Genomic DNA, 25,108 nt, shown 5'->3' on the forward strand with positions numbered 1-25,108 from the left:
GGGGAGGATTTAAAATAGAGAATCACCATGTTGCAAGTCAAAGACCACCATCGCTTGTTGGTCTCAAGAAATTGCTGGCAACCTTGAAGCTAATTAGGCACGACCACTTTGGTACAACTGCTAATGTCAGCTTACTAACACACTGATGTTTATCGAGTATGCTGTTGATTTGAATTGTATTACTACAAACAGTGAGTGCCTGCAGAATATCACAGCTGGGTGTAAATCTTCTCTAACACAATCTAATTGCAGGTTTGTTGAAATGTCCTTGTGTCAGATGTACATTTCATAGCTCATTGTAATGCTCGCTCTGGACATCAAATTGTAGTTTTTTCCATCTGGCACCCCTCCCCTGTAATATTTGCTACTTCCCTCACCAGTATTTATCTATGTACTGGTATGCAAGCTCAAGAGGGGAGATGGGTCCGTAATACATCTAGAAACACACAGGGGAGAGACACGTGGTGAAAATAATAAGAAAAAATAATTATTACATAAAAATCCACAAAACTACAATAATCTGGTTTATGTTTATGAGACAAATCATTGCAAGTAGTGAATCCTTTTAAAAAGGTGGCACGAGAAACATCTGCTGCCTCTAGATCCATCCAGGGGAAATGAGCTTTGTATTTGAGGCTTGATTAAACATAGAACACGTTGTGCTTGATTCCCCAGTCAATCAAAATGGGGTTTTAAATGTCTGCAAACAGTATGCGGGTGGAAAAGAGACTCAAATCAAATTAAGTGGAAGGTTGAACTGAACTGACATTTGTAAAGCCAGAGTCAAGGGAAGGTGCCTTGCTAAGCCATGTTCCAATGGATATTCCAGTGGTTATGTAGACTGGAATATCATGTACATATGAATCAGAAAGACAGAGGAGAACCGGGAGGGGAAGGAGGGAACAGGATGAGACTGCTGGGCTCCAGCTAATCTGCTAAAGACTCACTTTTATCTTAATCAGCTGGAGACCTGCTGATATATTCGTCTAACATATGCACTGGGCTTTAAATGTGTCTAAATCAAGGGTGTCAAACATAAGGCCCGAGGGCCAGAATCAGAATTATCCTGGCAAAGACTTAAATCCAGCCCACTGGGCATCTTTGGAAAATGTAAACAAGGGCACACATTTTGGACTTTTAACTGTATGTTCATAGTTTTTACAGCTTCTCCTGCTGATAAAGATCTCCTCCATAGCCATTCATACTATACCAACGTTACAGATAAACAATAAGACCGAAGTTTCTATAATAATAATATTTTTTATTCTGATTTATTAAACATGAATTACTCTTCTGTAATTGTAATTGCAGGAGCGCCTGGTTAGTACGCTACCAGAACCTTTTCTGTAATTTTACACATCTATTTATGTGTACTGATAGATTGTTTTCATTAACTACAGCAGCATTTCTTTATCATGTAGAAAAACCAAGACCTACTGTTAAAATTGCAATTCTTTTTCTGATATTAAATTAGATTAAATGTGTAGTTAAACATCTTTACACTGCAGAAAAGGGAGTTTTGCTGGTCTGGCCCACTAAAGTGGAAAGTAGGCTGTGTATGATGTAAGATGAGTTTGACATCTCTGGTCTGGAGATTTTATAAATATAATGTCAAACTATTAATAAGTAGTTTGATATTATAGTAAACAAAACATTTGGTGAGACCCTTATAAATGTTCTGTCATTGAAGAATGAGAGGAGCCAAGTGCAGAATGAGCCCAGCGATATACAGTGGTGTGAAAAAGTGTTTGCTGCTTTTCTGATTTCCTATTTTTTGTATATTTGTTAAACCTAAATGTTTCAGACGATCAGACAAACTTACATATTAGACAAAGGTAACACAAGTAAAGGTAAAATGTACTTGACGGCAGAGCAGATGATCCCACAGCAGGGAAACAAAAACCAGGAAGTAAAACCAAAACACGAGACAACAAACCCGCAGTGTGAAACAGGAAGAAATGAAAAGATAATTGAAAAGTGAGGACTGAAGGCACTCTGATGCAGAAACTATAATAAGGACAGAAACACAGAACAGAGAAGAGACACAAAATCACGAAATAAGGAAACTAGAAACCTGGAGTAGCAGAACAAAGACAACACAATGCCAGGGATGTGACATTATGTCTCATTAATGTGGCTCTGTGGGTCTGCTAATGCTCCAACATGAATGTAGAGACCCTGTCGCAGCTTTCCAAAAGATGTTTTTTCATAAGTTGGAAATGATTCATTTTAAATAGCTCAGGCTGATGAATATCCACAGGAATCAGACTGCAAGTTGCCCCCCAAAAAAGGTAGTTGCCCCAGTGGCCCTACAGGATTGCCTGGTAGGCGTTACTGGTCACTTTTCTTCTGAACCGGATTTTTCTATCTCTTTGGAACAGCGACTCATCAGGCAACAACTTTTTTCCACTGCTCCCAATGCCAATATTTATGTTCCCTAAACTGAAACCTTCTCATTGGCTTCACTGATAAGTGTTTTCTTAAGGCTGTACATTGCTTGAAAGTGTTCTTACATTCACTATTAAACCAAACTTTGAATTCTACTGTTGATTTCTTACAATTTGATTTAATCAAATCTCTGTCTCACAGATGATTCTTCACTATTATCCTTCCAGGTTTTATTACTGCGTTGAATAGGTGTTAGGCCAAACCGCAGATCAATTCATGTTTAAGCCACTCGCCTTTATCTACTAAAAAACGCTGTCAAACCTAAAATGAGGACATGGGCCCAGCTAGTAAATAACCTGTTGTCAGCTGAAACATATGAATCACTGCACTGATAATGTAATAGATAATTCCTTGGTTAATTCCAGAATTTGGGTTGGATATATGTTTATATAATTTTGTGCCTTAGTAAGTATGAAATTAAGACAGCAGACACATTAATCACTTTTGCTTCATGAATTATTTTATTGCTATTGCGCTGCACACATTCACCCAAATGATAGATGTCACTTGCGATTACTTTGGCATAAGCTGAGGTAAGAAGTCCCACACACATAAGAAAAAAAATCCCTTTGCAGCATTGTGTAAAGATGCACAGCTTACAGCACCACTGAAATATTCTGATTTGTTTTTACGTTGAGAACATGAAAAGCCATTCCAAGCCCTGTTGTCACTTTATGAAGCAACGTATGCATATATGTCCTCTCCACTCCTTTAATTGCACCTTTCAACCTCCAAGTTCCTTATTTTGCTGCTGATGTCGCTGAGAAACCTTTGCAGTGTTTTTACAGAGAGCTGCCCGATTCCTATTTCGCTCACAAATGTTTAAGAGAAATAGAAAAAACAAAACTACAATGGAGCACCACAAGCCTTTACGAATGCGAACAAAGAAAAGAAAACATTTCCAGAAACACTGCTTGACACAAACACATTCACGCACAATTTTTAGGCAAACGTTCAACCTGCCGGGAAGCTGCTGTTACTGCTCACTCTTCCAGAAAGCACACAAACTAAAAAATATTATTATATATAGAAAATATATGAAAAAAAATATGGACATTTAATTTAAATAAATTTAACTTCGTTTGAATTAGTTTCACATTTTCATTCACATTGATTCACAGTTTGCGGATATCGGCCTGTGATGGATTGGACCAGCTCAGGCACACTTCTTCTGGCACCATGTCAGCTGGCTTAAAGCCCCATCGGTGACTCTGACTGATTGAGCTGACATACTCTAACGCTGCAGACAGAGGCATGACAGACAGTCCCAGTCAATCAGTCAGTGTACTGGTAACTTTCAGACACAAGTTTGCCTTCTTCCACTTCCAACCGGATCAACAGGCGCTTCTTGGTGGCAGGGGACACTGGTGGGACAATAGTGGTGTCCGGGGCAATGGTGGGCGTGGTGGGCGTGGTGGTGGTGATGGCGATATCCCGGACAGGGGTGGGTTCGGTGGCTTTCGGTTTGGCTGGCACGTATCGCGTCGGCGGCAGGTGAACGTCTGCGTGCAAGTAAGGACTTGGATTGGTTGGTTTGTTTTTAGAAATCTGAGCAAAAAACAGGTTTGATTTTAGTAGGATGAAAAACATTTATCAAGCATGAGAATGCTGATATGTGTGAAATGGATGTTACTGGTTGGGCTCGCTTTTGATTTATTTATTTATTTTTCAATTTAGATTGTTTTTTTTATATGTTAACGTTTTGCTTTATTTACCTCTCTCTGTTGGTTTCTACTGACATCACTGATTTACTGGATGACCAAAATTGAGGCCTTTTTTGTGAAATAGTCACATTGATCAGCAGTAATGCATTATTGGATGACAAAGCTTTGTTAGTGGTTTATTAGAAAGAAATGAATCACTTTATATTCAGTGGTTTTAAAGCTAGAGCTCAGATCCCACACTGGGGCTTGGAGGACAATATTCTGCAAGTGTGAGAACTCAGTTTTTGCAATTTTAGCACCAACAATATTCACACTAAAAAAAAGGACGAAAAAAAATCATCACTCATATTTTCACTCAACTATTCCTGAGTAAAGAACACGATAAGGGATCATGAGCCAAAACTATTGGGAACCACTGTCTTTAGAAGATATAGATTTTTGATTTTATTAAAGGGAAATTTGTACAGAATTAGTAAAATAAAGAATAAAAATGTATACACTTATATGTCAGTAGACAAAGGTTCTCACCTGATTGGCGCATTAGGTAGCTCATTCTGGAGATAGAGCAGACACAGATATTGGTACAAGCACTACATTTAGATAATACTGTATTTTATTATTATTTTTTCTCTTTTGTTTTTCGATGCTCCCTCTGCTTACATACCTCTGCTCCTCGCCCTCCAGCAGCTTGCGGTAGGTGTTGATCTCGATGTCCATGGCCAGCTTGATGTTCAGCAGCTCTTGGTGATCACGGATCAGTGAAGCCAAGTCCTGCCTGGCCCGCTTCAAAAAATCTTCCAGCAGAGCGATATTTTCCCGGGCCTTGTTGAGATTTTCCTCACCCTCTTTTCTAGCATCATCGAGGTCATTCATGAGGGCCTCTTCCTGATGGGAAAACAGAGATAAGATAACATCAGCAGTGAATAGATGGACAACGTGCGTGCTGACTAAATACTGTCCAAATAATGTATCTAAGGGGAACCAACCTTCCTTCTGAGACTCTCCAGGTCTGCTGTAAGCCTCTGGATGAGACGCAGCAAGTCTGAAATCTCCCTCTTTATGTCACGCACTTCTTGCTCGCGCTCTCCTACAGTTTGGACCAGAGATTCCATCTAAAGTGGGAACAGGGAGATCAAATACTCAAAACATCTGCGGTAAGACTGAATGTCATATAAGCAATCATAGAAAAATACTTTTCTCTGGTTCCACTGCTCAGCCTCTTCCCTGGTGCGGGTAGCCATGGTAGCATATTGATTCTCAACGGCCTTGATGAACTGGTCCATGTCCAGAGAACGTCTGGTGTTGTCCTGTAGGACCACTGTTTTGTTCTGGATGCGTGACTCCAGCTCCTTGATCTCCTGCAGGGGCAGACATGGAGACAGTGAGTTATTGTGGAGACAAATAAAAAGACACACACACCAAATTTATTAGACCACCTGTCATTTGTAATTACCAATACTGTTAATTCAGTGTCACTAACTGGATTTTCATCACTTTAATTACCTCATCAAATGCGAGCCTGAGGAAGGCCATTGTTCTCATCAGGTCCTCAAGATCCACAGCCAGAGCTACTGCCTCCAAGTGGCCTTCGTCTACTTCCTGTAACACACACATTAAATATAAATACATGTGCCTCCAGTGACGATACAGTGATGAAATGAAACTTTAAAGCTCACGGTACCTTTTTAGACACAATAAAGTCGTTCTCAAGGTCACCTCTCTTGTGCAACTGGTCTTCATACCTGAAACCAATTCCAAATAAAAAGGTGAAAAACTAATTATACTAAACTGATGAAGTTACAAGTTTTATTGCAACAATCAACATGTTCAGTAAAATCAGCCGCCCTGTGATTTGCTGACCTTTTCTTGGTATCGTCCACCTCGTCCTGGATCTCCTGCAGCTCAGGCTGCAGTTTGTTCTGGTCGGATTTCAAGCTTTCAATCTGCTGCTCCAGCTCGTTCTCCAGCTGCTTCACAAGATACTCAACCTTCCCGTTGTAGTCCTCCTGCTCCCTGAGGATCTTCAGCTTTGTCTCAAGTCTTCTCTTCTCATTCTCCAGGTTTTTCACCTACAAGACACAGACAGACAACATGGGTAGGAATGCATCACAACAATGTGTCTCTGTGGAATCCTTAATCTCCATACTGCACGTGATAATGGCGACTCACTGCTGACCTTAGACGTTGAAGTTTTCAAATTTTTCCACAAGGTGGCCTCCTACGTGCAGGCCTATCTCTGATTATTTGCACATGAAGAAAATGAACTGCAGACAGACTTGTTTTTTGTGGCCTCCGGTAACATAATTGGTTTGAGCCGACAGGAAACACTATTCATGGGCCATTTGCACTTTTTCAAATAGCAGTAAAAGCACTTAAAAAGAAAAATAATTATAAATGAAAAATCCAAAAATTAATAATAATCAAAATGTAAAAAACAAAGCGCGCAGACGCAGACTTACTTTTTACACTGGCAATTGTAACATTTAAATATAACAAAAAGCATAATCCTCGAAGACGGAGACGGAAGGACAAATAAACAGGATGTTTTTTGTGTGTGTGCGTAATTTATTTATTTTGTTCTCTGCTTATTCATCAGATTTGAATTTATTTACTTATTATTCAACTGTTGTTACCCAGTTAAGCATTTTTTGGCATGTCATTATAAACCAAAAAGTTGCACTATGACAAATAAGAACAAGAAAGACAAAAACAACAACCCAATAATAATAATAATAATAATAATAATAATAATAATAATAATAATAATAAACCTTTTCAATGAGCGCGACGAACTTGTCATTGAGTCCAACCAAGTCGTCCTTCTCCTTGGATTTTCCCGATGAATAGTCGGTCGGGACGCTTCTGAGCGGCTTCTTGCTGCTGGGGGAGTAGGACTGGCTGCTGTAGTCTCTTGGTTTGGACATACTGAAGCTTGAAGCGAAGAGCTGGAGTGTGGCTGAACAGGTGAGGGGAGAAGGCGCCTGCAGCCCTGCAGATCACCTTCTTTATAGGTGGACAGGTACAACCCCTCACCTGCCCCAAACTCTGAGTGCGTCCAATCACGAGAAGACAAGTGCGATATTAAATGGAAAAGTCAACGTGAAATACTTGAATTTCGACTCTAAACCAGTCTGTCCAGGAGCACCGGGGCCAATGGCGTCTCTGGGGGGCGGATTCGTGCGAAAAAACAAGTATAAGAACTACCTGCATCCTCCATCAGGCGACTCTCCGGCCTTAGACGCTCGGTGTCAGTGTCTGCTCTCTCTCACTCTTTCATCCAGCAACGATCATCATGCCTTCAAACAGCGCTGCCAGCATGTTTGGTGGAGCCGGGGGAAGGGGTGTCAAGGCGTCCGTGTCGACCCTGGATGGACTGCGCAAAGTGCTGGGCAACCAGACAGAAAAAGATTCGGCTCCCATCCATAACGCTGCTGCCAAGCCCGTAGCCTCCCAGGCTCCGAGCGCCCCGGAAACTCTCGTCGCTCCCGGTGACGACAAGCAGACACTGCGGACCCTGAACAATCGGCTGTCCGGCTACCTGAACAGAGTGAAGCAGCTTCAGGAGGAGAACAACGATCTGCAGAAAGAGATCGACGACATCCTGGCCAAGAGGAAAGTACCCGAGGGGCGTGATTGGGATGGAATCCTGAAACCCCTGGATAACCTCAAAAGGGAGGTGGGTCAGATTTCTTTCTTTCTTTCATTCTTGGAATTAACATGCAAATATATTTCTGACTATACTTTCTTTAATGTAATCTTAAATTCTAACTATTAATGCATATCCTTATTTGATCAGATCAAAGACATCACAGATGACAATGCAAAGCTGCTGCTGCAGATTGATAACAGCAAACTGGCAAATGAAGACTTCAAGAACAAGTGAGTGTGAATGCCGTCCAGACAAGGGCTCAGAAAATAAAAGACACTTTGTAACAGCAACATAGTATGTGTAGCATTTGTAAAGTTTGAAGCCAGGCTCGTTCTGTTGATGCAGGCTGGATGATGAGAATAAGGCATGCAAAGAATTAGAAAAGGACCTGGAGGATCTGAAGAGGGCCAAAGATGATACCAAACTGAGCTGCGACCAGACGAGGGAAGAGATCAAAATGGTTAATGATGAGCTTGAGCGTCTCAAGAGAGAACACAAGAAAGTAAGGAGGAAAACCAGCATGTTAAAAGTCACACGCTCAGTGCTGTATTGTGTGAAACGTGTAACTTGTGTTTGTCTTGCAGGAGGTTGATTCTCTGCTTGAGAAGATCAAGGATTCAGATGTGACAGTGGAGATTAAGTCCCAGGACAACAACCTGAGTGATGTTATCCAGAGTGTCCGCAGACATTATGACAAAGTGGCTGAGAAGAACCTGAAGGAGGCAGAAGAATGGTACAAAGAGAAGGTATGGAAGATTAAAGCTGGGAATGATGTGCTTCCTTGTCTCAGTTTATCTCACTATTTTCATCATATTATTTCTCCCCCAGTTTGAAACCATCAAGGTGGAAGAGGCCCAGAACAATGAGGCCTTGGAGTCTGGAAAGAATGAGCTCAAAGATCTCCAGAAACAGAAGCAAACTTTGGAAATTCAGATTCAGACCAAGAACAACAAGGTAAGCGCACAAGAGTGAATACAAGACTGTTCAAATGCAGTACATTACAAAACAAATGCAACAAAATCATGCAACACAATCTCAATATCAGGACAAGATTGACTTTTCTCTTTTGTTGACACAGAAACAGAAAACATGAACAAAATATCAATATCGAGTATTCTTAAGGTTTGTTTTTCATTGGTAGCTGCGCACTGTGGAGCAAACCCTGAGAAACATCAAAATGGAGTATGGTCATCGCCTGGAGCCATCCAACAGGATCATTCTTGGGCTGGAGCAGGACCTCAGAGACGTGAGGGAACAGGTGGAGCTGCAGCTAGACGCCAACAAAAACCTGCTGTCTGTCAAGATGAAGCTGGAGAAGGAACTCGAACAGTACCAAGAACTTCTTTCTCGCTTATTTGATGATGTTGAAAGGTAAGGATGATGGCAGATGCATCCTGTTTAGTTTTAAACCTGTTGTGGGTATAAAACAGGTTTGCAACAGAGTGTCTGTTTAGTCATGTGGTGCTTTACCTCCATACATAATAAGTAAAACACAGCACTTTTACCCAAAGGACTGACATCTTATATGAAACCAGATCTTTAGATTTGCTGTAATTTGTTTAATTTAATTCAGTTAGTTATAGAAAATGAAAATAAATCTTTAATAAATTTGATTATTTGTTAAAAGCATTTCTGGCGAGGGCAGTTGGTAACAATATAGCTATAAAATAAGTAGTTCAGAATGAAAACAGAGGCACTATTCTCTTTATATTTCCTGTATTGTTGCTTTAAGGTGAAACCACGTTGTGTTTTAATGTCTGTAATTTCCTGGTAAGGGCTGCTCTAGCCTGCAAATCTTTACCTAATGTAGTTTTACGGTTCAACATTAAGGGAAAACACCATGTGAATGTTGGCACTGTGTGCTTATTTCCCACTTGGTGTGTTAGCTCTGTATGCTTTTCTTCCCTGACAGCGCAGAGTTTGCTTTAACGGATGCAATACCGCAAGGTAAGTTTGGGATCTGCCAAGAAAAAAAAATTAAATCACAATGAACGTGTCTATCACGCATCCACGTGCCGAGACCTGATCAGCAAGATTCATATCACTAAACAAGACTTGGGTCAGTTACTGCCTATGATGCTTTCAGTTTGGTCTGACTCCACTCCAACAGGAAACAAAGTAAAGATACCAGAATCTGACCCTTGTCTTCCTTTTAGGACTGTAAATGTGAACAAAAATAGGAAATTACAGAAAAATAGTAAATCAAAAATAGAAACCCAAATGCTACCTTCGCATCACTGTGGGCTGAGTTAACAGTTTTGGGAAGTATGCTTACTGACTTTCTTGCCAAGAATTAGATGAGAAGGTAGTTACAAGTCTTACTTTAGTCCCTTAAGTATAACTAGCAGACAGTTAGCTTAAGTTAGCTTAGCAAAAAGAAAATAATGAATCACCTACTTAGATACATACATACATACATACATATACGTATGTGTGTGTGTGTGTGTGTGTGTGTGTACAAATAGCTGTGTACTATGGAAGCTGATTTCTGCTACTATGCTACTATAAAAAAGTCCTCCACAAAATTTGGATTAATGTTCAGTTGGCCAATTCAAAATTTCAAGTTATTAAATTGAAATTTCAAGATACATAACTTCAAATTTTGAGGCATTATGTCAAAATGTTGAGATAGCTAACTTGAAATTTTGAGTCATCAAAATTTCAAATTGTGAATATTAAGTCAGATTTTTGAGATATTAACCAAAATTTTGAGTTGAATTGATTTTGTACCTGAAAATTTGAAATTTTAGTTATTTACTTGAAATTTCAACATACCTAATTTAAAATTTCAAGTTTAGTCAAAGTTTTGGGATGCATAACTCAAAGTTTGAGTAAAGTTGAAATTTGAAATTTTGAGTTATTTATTTAAAAAAAATTGAGACTCCTAATCTGAAAATTTGAGTGGTCAAAATTTCAAAATACTGAACTTGAAATCACTGAGTCATTAAGTAGAACTTTGGAGATATTAACCAAAAATCTTCACTTTTTTTTCTTTTTTAGTAGCATAAAAAAGCTTCCATAGTGTCACCCACTGATACTTTTGGTGCCAACACTAACTAGCATTAGGCATCAGCAAGGAAGAAAATAAGCACATTTCCCAAAATTTCTAAACTACCTCTTTAAAGCTAGCAGCATCACTAAAATGCACTAGACCATTGCAATAACACCATATTTTAACTCTACATCTTAATCCAATTAATAATTATTTTCAAAAGCTAATCAATCACCATTAAACCAAATATTTTTGATTCTCAGCAAACTCATAAACAGGTAACAGGAACTAACAGACTAAAGGCATAACCTCTAAAATATGTCTTTTTGTTTACAGGGCAGCAAACTAAAGAAGATGACATTCCGGAACAGGGTGAAATAATAAAACAAGAAGTACTTGCAAAACAAGAAAGTGCTCCCTCTAATCAATCAGCTCCCCCAGAAGCTCCTGAAGTGGAGGAGGAACCCCCCATCCAGGAGGACACAAATGCTAGTAGCAGGGAAGAGGCTGCAGTCAGCAGCTCTGCTAAAAAGAAGACATCTAAAAAGTCCAAGAAGTCCAAAACTAAGAAGGATTCCTCCTCCTCCTCTTCTTCCTCCTCTTCTTCCTCCTCTTCTTCCTCCTCCTCCTCTTCCTCCTCCTCTTCTTCCTCCTCTGATTCCGAAAAGGAAGAAGAAAATCCCGTAACTGAGGGTGAAGCGGTGACAGCTTGATCTTAAATGCTTTCTTTTTTTTTTCAGTTCGGTTATTTTCTTTTTCTGCTGTTCAAATTAAAACTGCCTTCTGTACTGGTGCTGTCAAACCTGCAAAGTTACTCTGAGGTGCTGTTGTGGTTTATGTTCTCAGCTGTGCATGAAATAAAAACATGGTTTTTAAAGACAAATGCTCAGCAGCGTCTTATTGATTTATTCTTTCATACATGAATTACTTGGCAGTTACTGCAGTGATAGTGCAGTCACTCAGAAAAAGAGGATCACAAATTGGAATAAGTTTGATCTTCACAGACTAAAGTTCATTTTTGGTGCCTTAAAACTCTTTACTTAATGTTTAGATATGCCCAGTCACTATAGCTTTAGCAACAAGAAACATCCTCAAATGTCTTTTAGAAAGTCCACCAATGCTTCAAACCAAAGCTTATACAGTTTGCCATAAGGTAGGACAGAAAAAGAGCAAAATATTCACATTTAAGAGCCATTTGCCATCAAATGTTTGCTTAACAAGTATCCCTCTATCTCATCTGTGAAATTAGATGAACAAATAGTAGTAAAAACAGATGTGACAAAAATAGATGGTTAAAAGAAATTCATCAAAAACAGTGTTATGAATACAAATTCAAACAAACTCACTTATATGTGCATCTGTATCTGTTTTCATTTATTTACTATCATGTAAACTGATATTGTAAAAGAGCAGTCATTTAGTCTTTTTATTACCAAGAGCTTTGATACAATTTATGTTTAAGTTTGCATTTAAACATCATAATAAACCAAAAGTTTCATGAAAGGCAGAGATTTATATGCTTTATTAAGTACACCTTGGAAGTACTGGGTTGGAACCCTTTCGTGGCTTCAGAACATCCTCAGTTATTCGTGGCACAGATTGAACAAGGTGCTGGAAAAAATCATCAGAGATTCTGGTCCAGCATCTTACGGTTTGTCTGCTGCACGTCCATGATGTGAACTTCCTGTTCCGTACAGTGAAGTCATTATGTTGAAGAAAGCAGTTTGAGTTGACTGATGGAAGCAGTGATCAGGAGATGGGTACACTGTGGTCATAAAGAATGGACAATATTTCTCAGGTAGGTCGTGGTGTTTAAAGGATGTTCAGTTGGAACTAAGAGCTCAGAAGTGCAAAGGTACCAAGCACCATTATCCATCCCCAGCAGCTTGAACTGTTGGTACAAGGTAGAATGGACCCATGCTTTAATGTTGTTTGCACCAACCTACTATTTGAAGGTTTGAAACTAAATCTAGACTTATCAGACCAGACATACTCCAGTTTTGGGGAGCCTGTGTAACTCGTGTTTTTAGCTAACAGGAGTGGAACCCAGTGTGGTCTTCTGCTGCAGCCCACCTATTAGTTGTGATTTTCTCCACATCCAGAGATGCTTTTCTGCATACCTTGGTTGTAACAAGTGGTTATTTGAATTACTGCTGCCTTCATTTCAGCTCAAAGCAGTCTGGCTGTTCTCCTCTGGCAGGAACATTTTGCAGCTCACTGTGTTATTTTCTGTTGTTCAGACCATCCTCTGTAAACTCCAGAGTTGGTTGTCTGGGAAAAATGTCAGTAGATTAGCAATTTCTAAAATACTCACCAACAACAATCCCACATTCAAAGTCACCTTAGTCACCTTTGTTCCCGATTTCTCCAGGACCAGGTAATCCTTGAAAACTGAAGAACCTCAACTAAATAAACACACAACAAACCCATCCATCAATCTCCTTCTGCTTATCTGGGGCTGGGTTGCGGGGCAGCAGCCTAAGCAGAGAAGCCCAGACCTCCCTCTCCCTGGCCACCTCCTCCAGCTTATCCAGGGGAACACCAAGGCGTTCCCAGTCCAACCGAGCGATACAATCTCTCCGGCGTGTCCTGAGTCTTCCCTGGGACATCCTCCCGGTGGGACATACCTGGAACACCTCACCCAGGAGGTGCCCAAGAGGCATCCTCGTCAGATGCCTGAACCACCTCAACTGGCTCCACACAACAAACTTCCTTTTAGTTGTGTGTCCCCAAACACACTGCAAAAGGAGTTCAGTTTTTTCACTCTTGGCTATCCTCTATCAGGACAGTAAGCAAACAGTTACATTCAAAGCAAAAGTCCGCGGTCAACTGTGTTCACTTGATAAAATTTTATCAAGTGAAAAAAAGTGAACAAAAAGATGCTTTTTTTTAAAGCGTGATTTATTTCTCTTTTTTTCATGACAACGGTACAGAAGACATGAAAGTACAGAGGGGACTGAAATCATCCATCATGACTGTGAGGGCAAGCAAGAGTACCAAATGGAGTAAAAGATATCGTATCAAAAATTTCAGTTTTATCATATATATATTTATATAGGACTAATAATTCTTCTTTTCTTTTTAACTATGCAAAGCAAGGAATGCCCTTTTTCCATTTATTGTGAGGGTTTCCTCAGGTACGGACAGCATTATTATTCAACCAAATAAGAATTAAAAAAACAAACAAAAACAAAACAAAAGTCTGGACATGAGAGGCTGGGAGGGCGGGCGGGGAATTAGAGGCTTCCTGAAGTCCGGTCCGATGTGGCGTTAAGTCTCATTGTGGCGCGTCTGGGCATGCCCACAGGAGGTGGGGGGGCGGGGGTGGATTGTACTTTTTCAGGTTAGGTCGGCCTCAGCGGGAGAAGGTCTTTCCACTGAAAACGTAAAGACAAAACAGTTTTTTGTCAGATGAGAACATGAACATCGGTCACAGGTCACATAAAGAAACGGAGTCAAGTTAAAAAAAACAGTTCAACGAAAAGGACTGCACGTTGTAATCCTCAGCAATTAAAAAAAGGAAATATTCACAGGTTGTTGTTCGTGCATTTCCTGTTTGTATCGTGTTTTGGCAGGCCATCTGAGAGCTACTGAAAGATTCCATTCATCTTTGTGCATACCTGAACATCAAAAACGATAGTGCTACACAAGTAACACTATCATCACATCTAATCAGCCAATCATATAAGGGAATCTGTCGCATGCTTTTGTGTCATTGCGTGACATTAAAGGTGACTGACACTTGGATTTCAGTTTTGTGTTTACATCAACATTTTTTTCCCGTCAGTCGTCAACAGAAATGTTTATCAACTAACTGCCGAAGCCGCGAGTGGCACTCGTCCAGTCTTCCAATCCGATCGCTCCTATTTCGGTTACACATTAGCCTCGGTACAAAGCCTCTCTGAGCTCACGCTGTATGTATGCGCACCTTTCAAACAGTAGAAAACTATGCAGGCAAACATGCTGCACACCTCAAAAACACACAGACTGAAAGCTGAAAAAGGCACTATTATCTTGTAAAAACAGGAGTGCTGAGATAGTATCCCCAGCCTGAATCCGCCTCTTGTTTTGCCTTTTTTATAAGTTATCACGAACAAAGATGCTTCTGATTCCCGAACACATCCTTGTGCAAGATCTGAAATGCGTTAAAGCTGAAGATGAAGCCTTAAAGTGCGGGTAAGGTTGTGTTAAGTCAAATATAATCAGTTGAACTCAGTTTGACAGAAACAGGGAGGAGAGCAGAGGCTACTTACGAGATGGTCTTCATCTCCTTCTTCTCTGCGTCGGGTCGAGCGCGGTTCAGCACCTTGAGGAAGTCTGACGTCTTGGCTCTCATACGTGTGTGAATGTAGGCCTGCGGAAGAGACGGGACATGTGATTCAATGCCAATCGCAACCTTATGATGTTAAGTGTTTAGTCTCCAGTGTTGGCACATTTCCCCTGGTCGCAAGGCTGCAGGGCGGAGGGGGGGGGGGGGATGCATGCTTTGCTCTGTGCTAATGGCTCGAGCGAAACTTCTCATGCTCAAAAAAAACCAGCGGTTGTTTGTTTTCTAAGTTTACATCATCGTATTTCTAACATTTAAGCCTATAAATACATCTGCCTCATCAGCTCACTGTCTGAGACAAAGACAACCAACATCCACATCTCTGAAATGTCAGTCATACAAAACATGGCACTGATTAGGGGTTACAGGAAGAGGACGACGTTCGAGCAAGTCTTGTTTCGTGGGTCGTCGCATCTACACAAACGCCCTCTTGGGGGTAGTCAGACGAGATCTCACCGACAGCGGGACTTTGTATTGTAGAGAAAGAAAAAGAGAGAAAAACCGCACTATCGCGGTGGAGGACTTGTTTGTGGTTTTTAGCTTTCAGTTTTGGCAGGTGTGTTTACTGACTTGAGTTCACCTGTCAGGGCCCTTCAAACACAACCAAACAGCTCAGAAATAACACTGAAACGAACAAAACAAGCATTTATTACTTGGGACAAAGATCGGGCTGGATCAAGGATTAAAGCAAAGAAAGTTTTGTTTTGTAAAATTATTTGAAACCCAGAAAACTTTTACTATCAGTTTTCTCTGTGTATGATGCGCTGCCAAGTAAACAAATCCATAAAGTGTAGAGGAGTGACTGGCTGAGGTGAATTCACCTTGGAGCACTTTATGTGGTAGTGCAGGTAGTCCCTGAAGGTGTGGATGAGGTTGATGGTGTTGTCTCTGGCATTGGCATTGGTGTGACGTGGAAACAGGACTGAAAACACAAAGCAACAAATTAAAACCACTGCGTTAGCTGTGAAGTGACCAGCAAATGCAAGTCTTTGTTAAACTAAAAACAAAGCACCGACCGAAAGTGATGTATCCGATGTTGTCCCCGACGGCGGCGTCTGTGTCCTTCAGCTCCAGAGGAGGCTCCCTGTGGCTGAAGAGCACCTGGGGAGCTGTGTGGCTGGCTCTCCGACCCTCTTTGAACTCCTACACACAGGAAAAATATGTTTGCAGCACTTTTTTAAAGCTTCTTTAATTATCAAAATGAAAAAAGAAAAAGAGAGAGGGCAATACAGTTTTACAGGCAGTTACAGGAATATGTTACATGAAAGTGCTCCACTCTGGTCCAGTAGGAGGCGGTAATGCAAATTAAAGCCCCTTTTCCATTAGAACCTACTCGGATCGACTCGGCACAGTTTGCTACTGTTTTCAGGGTTTTCCATTCACTTGGAACCAGGTACTTTTTAAATATCTGCTCTGCAGAGGTTCCAAGCGATCCAAACAGGTACTAAAATGTATCATCATCAGACCTCATGCCACTGATTGGCTGGTCAAAATTAAAACCGCCTTTTTTGAAACTCAGCAACAGAGGAAATGGGTATAAAAAAAAAAAATAACGCAGTGTTCCCTCAAGTCTGATAAATAGCCACAGACCGATCAGGCCGAGAAGCACGTATATTCTTCCCTCGACGTCCATCCAAGTCGAGTCGTGGCGAGTCGATCCGAGTAGGTACTAATGGAAAAAGAGCTAAGCAAAGACAGTAGAAAATCAGTAAATGTGGCCTCACACACACCTGCATGAAGACTTTGCCGATGATGACGTCGTCGTCGTCTTTGAACACTGTGCTGAACACCACCGTCACTCTGTCTTTCTTGGCCTCCAAATACCTGCAGCGACCACAAGTTATGTTGGCTTCCAGAGAAATGACAGGAACGAGGTCCGAAATACATCAATTTATTTTTGATATACTTTAAGACCTGTGCTGAAATGACTAACAAATATCTTTAACTTTTGCTTTTCTAAATGTTTCTTATGACACACTCACATGGACTCGTCCTCTCTGTAGTGGACCACGGCCCTCTTCTCGCCCTCTTTGCCTTCCTCCTGGAACTTGAAATATTTCTCAAACACTGAGGCAAAGCAGTTCCTCTTGAGCATGCCGGCCTGGTGGACAACCTCATCTTTGTTGGCTGGTAGAACGTCCAGGTCGTAGAGGAGGGACACGTTGTAGCCTGTAATATAATACATGTAGAGCTTTTATTTTTACAGTCGAGGAAAAAAGATAGCATCAAGGCTCAGCTGATTTCTGAAACTTTCAGAAAAAAAGAGCTCAAAAAGACCTTACCCGCCTCTGGTGAAACCAGGAAGTTCCCATAGACCCTCTTGAGCAACTGGAATTAAAAATATGAACTTTATTTGTAACACACCTCCGTATTGTGGAGCTGCACTGCACAGAACAAATGTAGCACAACAGCAAAAGACAGATTACTCAATGGGCCTAAAAAAAAAAAAAACACTGAATAATTACTCTGCTAATTGAAGAGTATTGAGCTTTGAGCCCGACTCCAAAGGTGTGGCTTTAATAGCACAGTGGAGAAAAATTCTCACAGGTTGGAGGATAATTAAAACTTGGAGGCTTTCTTTTAACCACTTTCAAAACAGATCTTTCATTTTCTTGGAAATCTTAGCAGTTTTCACATGTGGTGGGAATCCTGTGAGATCTAAGAGGACCTCTTCCAGCTCCATATATTTAGACTTGATATCTAAGGTAGCTTTGCAAAAAAAAAAAAGAAGAAGAAGAACTTTATTGGGATTTTGCAAAAACATGGCCTCTAACCATGTGGTGTGAACCTGTCCATCATTTTGGACGTTTGACAACCGTGGTGACAATGTAGGATCAAGTGAATAAGGTCCTGGTCACCCAGGCCTAGAGACTGGTCTGCAACCATCTAGCAACTACCCGCATAGTATTCCCTAACTGGTTTTAAGTGGTTTCTGGAAGTTGACGGGAGTTGGTGGGGAAAATAACTTTTAAAGACCCAATCAGGCAGGACTTCATACTGGTCAATGATGCCTTGCCAACCGCCTGTCAATAGGGAGAAACGCTCAGTTCTTGACCGGTAGCAAAAAACCTTCTTGTGACTGCTTTTGTCAGCTAACATACCGCTGCGGTCTGTATTTAAAGGGAAGTGATGGACTTTGAGCTGTAGTGATACTGTGAGGAGTGTGACGCTAACAGGAAATGGGAAAGGTCAACTTTCAGACTAAAAGTTGCACCTTCTGAAACATGTTGGCTGCAGTGCTGTGGCATAACTTTTACTTTAAAAAACAATGTTCTGTATTTCTAATTAGATTCAAGCTGCATCTTATCCACATCCTTTTCAATCTGTACTACCGCTGGGCCTGCAGTTAACAGATATTTGCAGACAAACATCAAAAACTACAGGCAACCAAAGCAATCGCTACATTTTTGATCCAGTGAGAACAAGCAGCTTTAAAGAATCACTGCCAACCAGTGGCAGAACACACATTTTTCCCTAACAACTGGTGGCTCCATCACATACAATATGGCATGTGCTAATGACATCACATGAGAAACCTCAATATAATACCAGATTAATATCTAAGAACACAACATAAATTCATTAATAGATTTATGAATTCTAATATAAATGAAAGAGTACGTTTGGCAGCTTCCTCGTGTCCCAATACTTCTCACCACAGTGGACGGATCTACATACTGATATCAGGACTCGAGACGAGTATCAGAAGGAAACTAGCTTTTGACACAGGAGCCTGGGTTTGTGTCTCAATCCAAAGGAGAAAAATGGCCACTGAAGCTTTATGATTACTGCCGTAGAGTCAACGCTTGGATTGGTGTTTGGATGTTAAAATGCTGATTGCAAGAAAAACCAGCTCAATAGCGAGGGTCCTTTTAGGCAGTTTGCTTCATAGGTGAGTTGATCAGTAGAAATCGTATTACTGGCCTATCGGCTGCTGGCCGATAAACTTGCCCAGCAAGCTTTTTTTACTGACCATCTGTTATTCTGAACTCAACACAGTTCAAAATAATCCTGCAGATGTTTGAGCTCATTTTCTTCCAGGTGAGCGGCCCTTGCAAACAAAAGATGTGAACAGCAGCTGTGAACCTGAGACGATCATATTAGTGATATAGCCACTCTTACTGACATCATACAGAGCTGAGAGTAGAAAACAAATGTTTGTAATAGAGTTTCTACCTCCTGGGAATTACTCATACATACACTGACTTGTTGAACATCCGGAATTTCATCTGTATAAGAGATAAGAGCGTGAGAGGTCCGTTTTAAGTATGTGGTTTACGACAGAGCAGAGAGGTGGCTACACAAACTTGCTGCACAATGAAAGACTTGTACTGTGACAAGAAGGAGGTGTGTGTGTTTCAAGGAGGTAATGAAAGGTCGGGGGCTCCTCTGTAATAGATGCCTGTCATTCAGGAATGAACAGAGCAATATGCAAATCAGACCAACGGCAAGAATCCAACACAAAAACGTCACGCAGTCTCCTCACAGGGGTCTCTTCTTTCCTCCTTGTACTTGCTCCCTTTAGGTCAAATTACTCGACATACCAGCAAAACATTTGATTTTGCTGCTATGTAGATGGTTTACAAGTGTATTTACCTATGAAACAGCTGTTCCATAAGAAGGGTAAGTTTCACATTGTTTGGTCCTCTAACAGAGCGGCTGATGGGTAACCTGGGCTTTTGAACTCCTTTTATTAAAACACAGGTTAAGAACTTTAAGATAATCTTTGACAAATCAATGCAGCCAAGTCAAGAGAGCAGTTTGCTCCAAACTTTTTTGTGGTTATGCATGCCTTGTGTTCCACCCACAGACTGGACTGCTGTTTTGCGCTGCATACTGGAGTTGCTCAATCATATCTTGCATGTTTATGTTAGTCCAAAATGCTGCGGCCAGATTACTGACTGGGACAAAACAAAACGTTTGCAGCCTGTGCTTTACAGAATCCAGAGTAAAGTGACACTGTTGGAGTTTAAAGCCTTAAATGATCTTGATAAGCTTCCTGATCACTTTTCACTATTTAGCAGTTGAAGCTTATTTCAAAGGGGCTTGTGCCTTTGCTGTTATCACACCCAAATCCTGGGATCACCTCACAAGTAATCTCAGACAAGCATCAACTGTGTCTTTAAATCTCAGCTGACGTTCTGCCAAGCTTTAGGAAACTGCAGTTTTCTGAAACTGTCATTGTGTTAATTCATGCAAACACTGAATGTGTGTAGCGCCTATTTTGTTTTTAGTGTGTGTGAGAATGAGCAAGCGGCTTAAAACACAGCACCTGCGCCGCTCATCCAAAAACTGTTTTCCAAACTGACTCGTCACAGGAAGAATAAAACGAATGTGCCACTATTCACCCCGCTATTCCCAGCTTTAGGGAACGAGGAGGGGCGAAGCGGCTGGGCAGCAGCCAAGCCTTTCATACACAGTGGCTGCTGCTCGCAGTCAGCACTTCCTCGCCTGGGGTGAGTCACACACACACTTCCTGTTTCTACTGAAAGCCTCAGCGGCTGCTTTCTTCCTTACATGGCAACAGAGCACTTGTGTAGGTTTGTGTGTGTGGAGGGAAATAATGACCTCATTCTACTTTTATTTTATATCTCAGATCGACTCACCATCATCAGGAATCAAATTCAGTAGCAGCCTTGCCTGAACCCATGGCTGTTTTTACAGTTTCACTTGCACTCAGGTTTATTATCACTGAAATCAAAGTGTGAAATGAAAGACACTTGCACACACTGTCCCAGATTAACTCATGTACCAATCAGGGATCTGGTAGAAGAAAACTGAACAAAGCTAAGCATATTTCAATCAGATGCCACAAAAAACAAACAAACAAAAAAACCAACCCAAAACCTCACGTTTGTTTTAGTGCTTTTCATTAAAATAATCATATATTCTGCTGAAGAACAAAGCAAAACTAATGGTCCTTTATGTTCAAGCCTGGATGAACCTCGGGCATTTTTAGTGTGCTCAAGGATGAAACACCAACACAAAAAAATGCAAAACAAAGCAGCAGGTGCCATGACCACCCTGATTTACCCCCTTTAAAAGGAAACCAAAACACATATTTTTCTTGGTTGTGCAGTTTTCTCCCTTAATCTGCCTTTGATCAGCTTCTATTCACTGCTTCGAATAACAGAGCATAAACGAATCAATGCACAGCACTGAATAATGCTGCATGTGTGTATCAAATGCCAACACAGACATAAAAAGGACACAGGCCTCTAAGTGACACCGAAGCGTGGTACAGACAGTAGCCAGCAGTGTGGTGGACGTTTATACCAGATTCTACCCACGTTTGCAGCTCGACATGCAGGGCTGGTTTATTGTGACACCATAGCATGTTAGAAGAAGTTTAAACTCACATTAAAACAATATCACAATAATTGACTCATATTAAGCATAGCCGTAAAAATGCGACTGAATGGAAAGGTAAGCCCCTGTGACTGTACTTAAGCCTCGGTTCACAACTGCTTTTTCCTACTCTTGTGCCGAGCTGACATCATCGTGGATCGCCTTATATGGTCATCATAGCCACAGCCAAAGTAGAGTTTATAAGAAGTGGGTTCTGTTTGTAAAAATCCACATGAGGGACAGCTAAGCAGAAAAAAGGGGCTTTTAGAGAGCGTGGCTTAAAGAGACAGGACCTACAGTGTGTGGGTTCAGATAAAGGGTGAACTGAGGAGCTGCAGAAAGGACAGCTATAAGATGACCAATCATACAAAGCAGCTTTAGTCCCTGATTTAAACTATAGATGTGATAATAATAACTCTTTTAAGGTTATCCTTAATTGCACTTTCTGTATAACGAGAATGTGCTTGTGTTGTAGAGGATGTGAAACCAGCTATAATCAAGACTCTGCAAAGGCCTCTGTGTCATACATGCTAAATAAAGAAATCATCTGATTCTTTGTATTCAGGTTTTGAGAAACATTTTCCAGCCTCTCGCTCTCTTTTGTGTGTGTGTTTTACCTCGTCAGCTCCATGATCCTGCAGCTCCTTGTAGAACTTCAGAGAGATGCTGATCATCACTTTGGTCTTGTCCCCATTGGGGTTGGAGATGTGGTACAAGACGCCATCGAAGTCTGCAGCACACAGGCACAGAGTTAATACCAGCGGGGGAGAAATGCTCAACTTTAAATGAATTATAAAACCCATTTAAAAACAACTCGTGTTGACCAAAGTGCTGTACAAACATAAAACAGAACAAGACAAGGGAATGAATAAGAAATAAGTAAAATACATGTTAGTAGTCGCTAAACATTCAGTCACAGCTGAAATAGGCACAGGAGACATGGTGAGCAAATCAGGAAAGACTCCAATGAACTCCTCGATCTTTTCATTCCTCACTTAGACAGACGAGATGTCTTAGTTAGTAATCTCAGTCCATGTTTTCAGATTCAACACTGATTACAGGAACATGTGCAATAAGCTGGCTGCATAATAGGAAACTGAAGACAACACCACCATCAGCACCACCCTTTAAATTTTGAAATAGGCGTGCACAAAAATGTGATTGTGTCTGATCAAATCCAAACATTACATTACAACCTTCTTCACAGCGGGTTACACAAAATACTGCACGACACAACACACACAGAAATCTATAAGCCATAATATGAACTACATTAAAGTCATTTAAAGAAATGTCATGCGACCCATCCAACACTGGCTCATATTATTGGGTTTTATTTAATTTGGAGAACTTCCTTATCCAGACAGCAAAAAGGGCACACTGGTGATGACGACTCAACTCGGCTGAGAGAGCCACGTTATCAAAACTGTGTGTTAAAATCTAAACACGGATATTCAAATATAGTACAAACGGGGCAAAAATAGCACGCTGCTGCACGAGACACTCACCTGCAAACGTCACATCGACGGCCTCTGGTTTGGTTCTGTGAGGAGGAAAAGAAACAACATGAGGAGACCAGTTTGTTAAGCCCACAAAGCTGGAGTTCAATTTACCATCTTAAATAGCATCAAAACAAACAAAGAAACAATGAAGGTAGTGAGGAGGTTTAAGTAGACTTGATGGTTAAAAAGGGAACAAAAAGGGTCATCGCACCAGTCAAAGCCACACACTGCAAACAAGCTGGCTAGTTATTGCTTTGTTTCCCGTTTGTTATAATTACTGCCACTGGATTCTTAAAACGATTATATTTGTATGATGAAAGATGATTAGAGCCCATCCAATATAGGTTTTTAAGAATGATACTAATACCGATATTTGGTGATTTAAAAAAAAAATGCAATAACATGGTTGAATTTGCAGACATTATTCTGCAAAAAGAGAAACAAAAAGAACTGTTAGTAGCAGTTGCAGCTGACCAAACTAAATCACTTCCTCTGATAAAACCATAAAAGCTCAACAGTATCTCTAGCTTTACAGCACGTGTAGAGTAGCTTAGTCAAGGGTGTCTTCACGGTAAGCTGGTTACCAGTTTGTGAAATACATGGATGGGGAGTTAATCAGAACTGACCCTCATTATTTCTTCTATGTTATAATGTGAACAGGACCTGTTAGTTGCTGTACTGTACAATACTGGTATTACTCCCGCTGTCAGTCAAGGACTGGGACACAAATTAATTGCAAGATGAAGCAGTGCGCTTCCTAAAATGCAAAACATTTAAATGTTTTATGTAATGACGTCATGATGGAGTCACAGCTTTAATGAATCATCTCGACACGACAGCTTTTTTAAAAAAAACAATCTAAGCAATGCCTGGGGAATGCACAGTAGCAAATCAACAGTGTAAAGGTGGATGCTGCAGCGACTTGTCCACACGCTCATGCTCTGAGGAGCTGCAGCTGCAGCAGCTGGCTGTGCACAGAGCAGACTTGACTCAGCCTGACTACAGGAATGCGGAAGCAGGAGAAAAAGCGAGAGAGATGGGCGATGGTTGGCTATCATTTAGCCACTAAAAGCTTTATGTACTGCCGCGGAAGGCAAATAAATGGTCTTTATTAAGTGAAAACACCGCGGGCATATAATCTGATCTGCCGTGGTGGAGTGACACCGGAAATGAGCAGATAGTTTGCCTTGACAAACCTGTTGTGTCCGAAAAAAAGAAAAAGAAATAAAGTCCTCACTTCATATAAAAATATATTCTATATTTATAAAAAGAGTTTTTATAGGCGGTTTGTGATTTTGCATATGATGTTATCAACCAGTGTGGAATAGCTTAATCATTTTTTAAAAAAAGCTTATAAATTAGCTTTATTCCCGCTAGCTCCCTTAAGGCTATGTAACCTTTTAAAAATATTTGCTAAGTATTTATTGGCAGCGCAGTGTAAATATAACCTAAGTATCTATTGTGTGCTTTGTTGTTTTATCTCCAAGGTATGTGGGAGAACCGCCAGGGGAGATAAAATTCAATGGGGTTACAATTTTTGGCACAACACCGCCCGTGCAGACACACCCCGGCTCGTCGAGGCAGAGCAACAAGCTAACTCTATGTGTATTTCGGCACTTTAAAAAAAATCAATACTCTTTAACACCACATAGCTTAACTTTGTTGAACCTGCTGTACCCGATCTCCCCCGTTTCTTTAAATGAAGCCATCATCTTCTGTAAAAAGCTAAAGGGGAAGCTAGCGGTGCTAGCCAGGTGTAGCGATGATTTCTCACCCGTTGGATGCGCCGTCGAACTTGAGCGTCAGCGTCTCCTCGATAATGCGGTTATTAATTTCTAACAGGATCATCGCAGCGGACGCCGGTGTCGAGGAAAAAGGGGGGATAAGCGGTGTTGTTTGGTGGGGTTCACCTCTTTGTGTCAAATTCTGCAAATTTTTCCTGCCCTGACAGACCCGACCGCTTCCGTCGAGGCTACTTCCGCCCGCAACTTCCGCGTATTTTACTCGCAGGGCCCAAATAAGACTGGGGCGTCTAAAATAATGCCTGTAATAAATTCGTAATGACAGTACTGCGGCGGGTTCATAAGAAAGAAACAGGTGTCCGCGACTTAATAAGTGTAAATGGTACATCAATCACAATTTTAGGGCCACACAACTGCACTAATCAGGAAATACTTG

General features: G+C 40.9%; 3 protein-coding genes across 4 annotated transcripts; 1 reads left to right on the plus strand and 2 right to left on the minus strand.

The window, feature by feature from the left end:
* Positions 1-2,886: 2,886 nt before the first annotated feature.
* Positions 2,887-7,036, minus strand: LOC146360644 (intermediate filament protein ON3-like). Of its 2 annotated transcripts, none has more exons than XM_084922322.1 (9): positions 6,884-7,036; positions 5,973-6,181; positions 5,794-5,854; positions 5,616-5,711; positions 5,306-5,470; positions 5,099-5,224; positions 4,777-4,997; positions 4,641-4,666; positions 2,887-3,950 (listed from the first exon to the last, which is right to left on the minus strand). In XM_084922322.1, the coding sequence occupies exons 1-9, from the start codon at positions 7,034-7,036 to the stop codon at positions 3,724-3,726; spliced, it is 1,284 nt and encodes a 427-aa protein (XP_084778448.1). In that variant the 3' UTR covers positions 2,887-3,723. The 2 variants fall into 2 exon arrangements, with proteins under 2 accessions (XP_084778448.1, XP_084778449.1); XM_084922323.1 differs by having other exon boundaries at positions 3,851-3,996.
* Positions 7,037-7,404: 368 nt separating this feature from the next.
* On the plus strand, positions 7,405-11,639 carry LOC146360645 (keratin, type I cytoskeletal 18-like). Its single transcript, XM_084922321.1, has 8 exons — positions 7,405-7,788; positions 7,909-7,991; positions 8,107-8,263; positions 8,346-8,507; positions 8,590-8,715; positions 8,903-9,132; positions 9,674-9,708; positions 11,090-11,639. Exons 1-8 carry the CDS (start codon positions 7,405-7,407, stop codon positions 11,464-11,466), a joined length of 1,554 nt encoding a protein of 517 aa, XP_084778447.1. The 3' UTR covers positions 11,467-11,639.
* A 1,994-nt stretch (positions 11,640-13,633) lies between these two features.
* Positions 13,634-24,932, minus strand: arpc2 (actin related protein 2/3 complex, subunit 2). Its single transcript, XM_084921959.1, has 10 exons — positions 24,705-24,932; positions 22,937-22,971; positions 22,046-22,158; positions 17,363-17,408; positions 17,063-17,249; positions 16,811-16,904; positions 16,097-16,223; positions 15,902-16,002; positions 15,007-15,107; positions 13,634-14,130 (listed from the first exon to the last, which is right to left on the minus strand). Exons 1-10 carry the CDS (start codon positions 24,776-24,778, stop codon positions 14,109-14,111), a joined length of 900 nt encoding a protein of 299 aa, XP_084778085.1. The 5' UTR covers positions 24,779-24,932; the 3' UTR covers positions 13,634-14,108.
* Between the last annotated feature and the right edge of the window lie 176 nt (positions 24,933-25,108).

The sequence above is a fragment of the Perissodus microlepis genome, chromosome 23 (genome assembly GCF_051167445.1).
Source record: "Perissodus microlepis isolate ML-2025 ecotype Zambia chromosome 23, ASM5116744v1, whole genome shotgun sequence".
Taxonomy (NCBI): Eukaryota; Metazoa; Chordata; class Actinopteri; order Cichliformes; family Cichlidae; genus Perissodus; species Perissodus microlepis.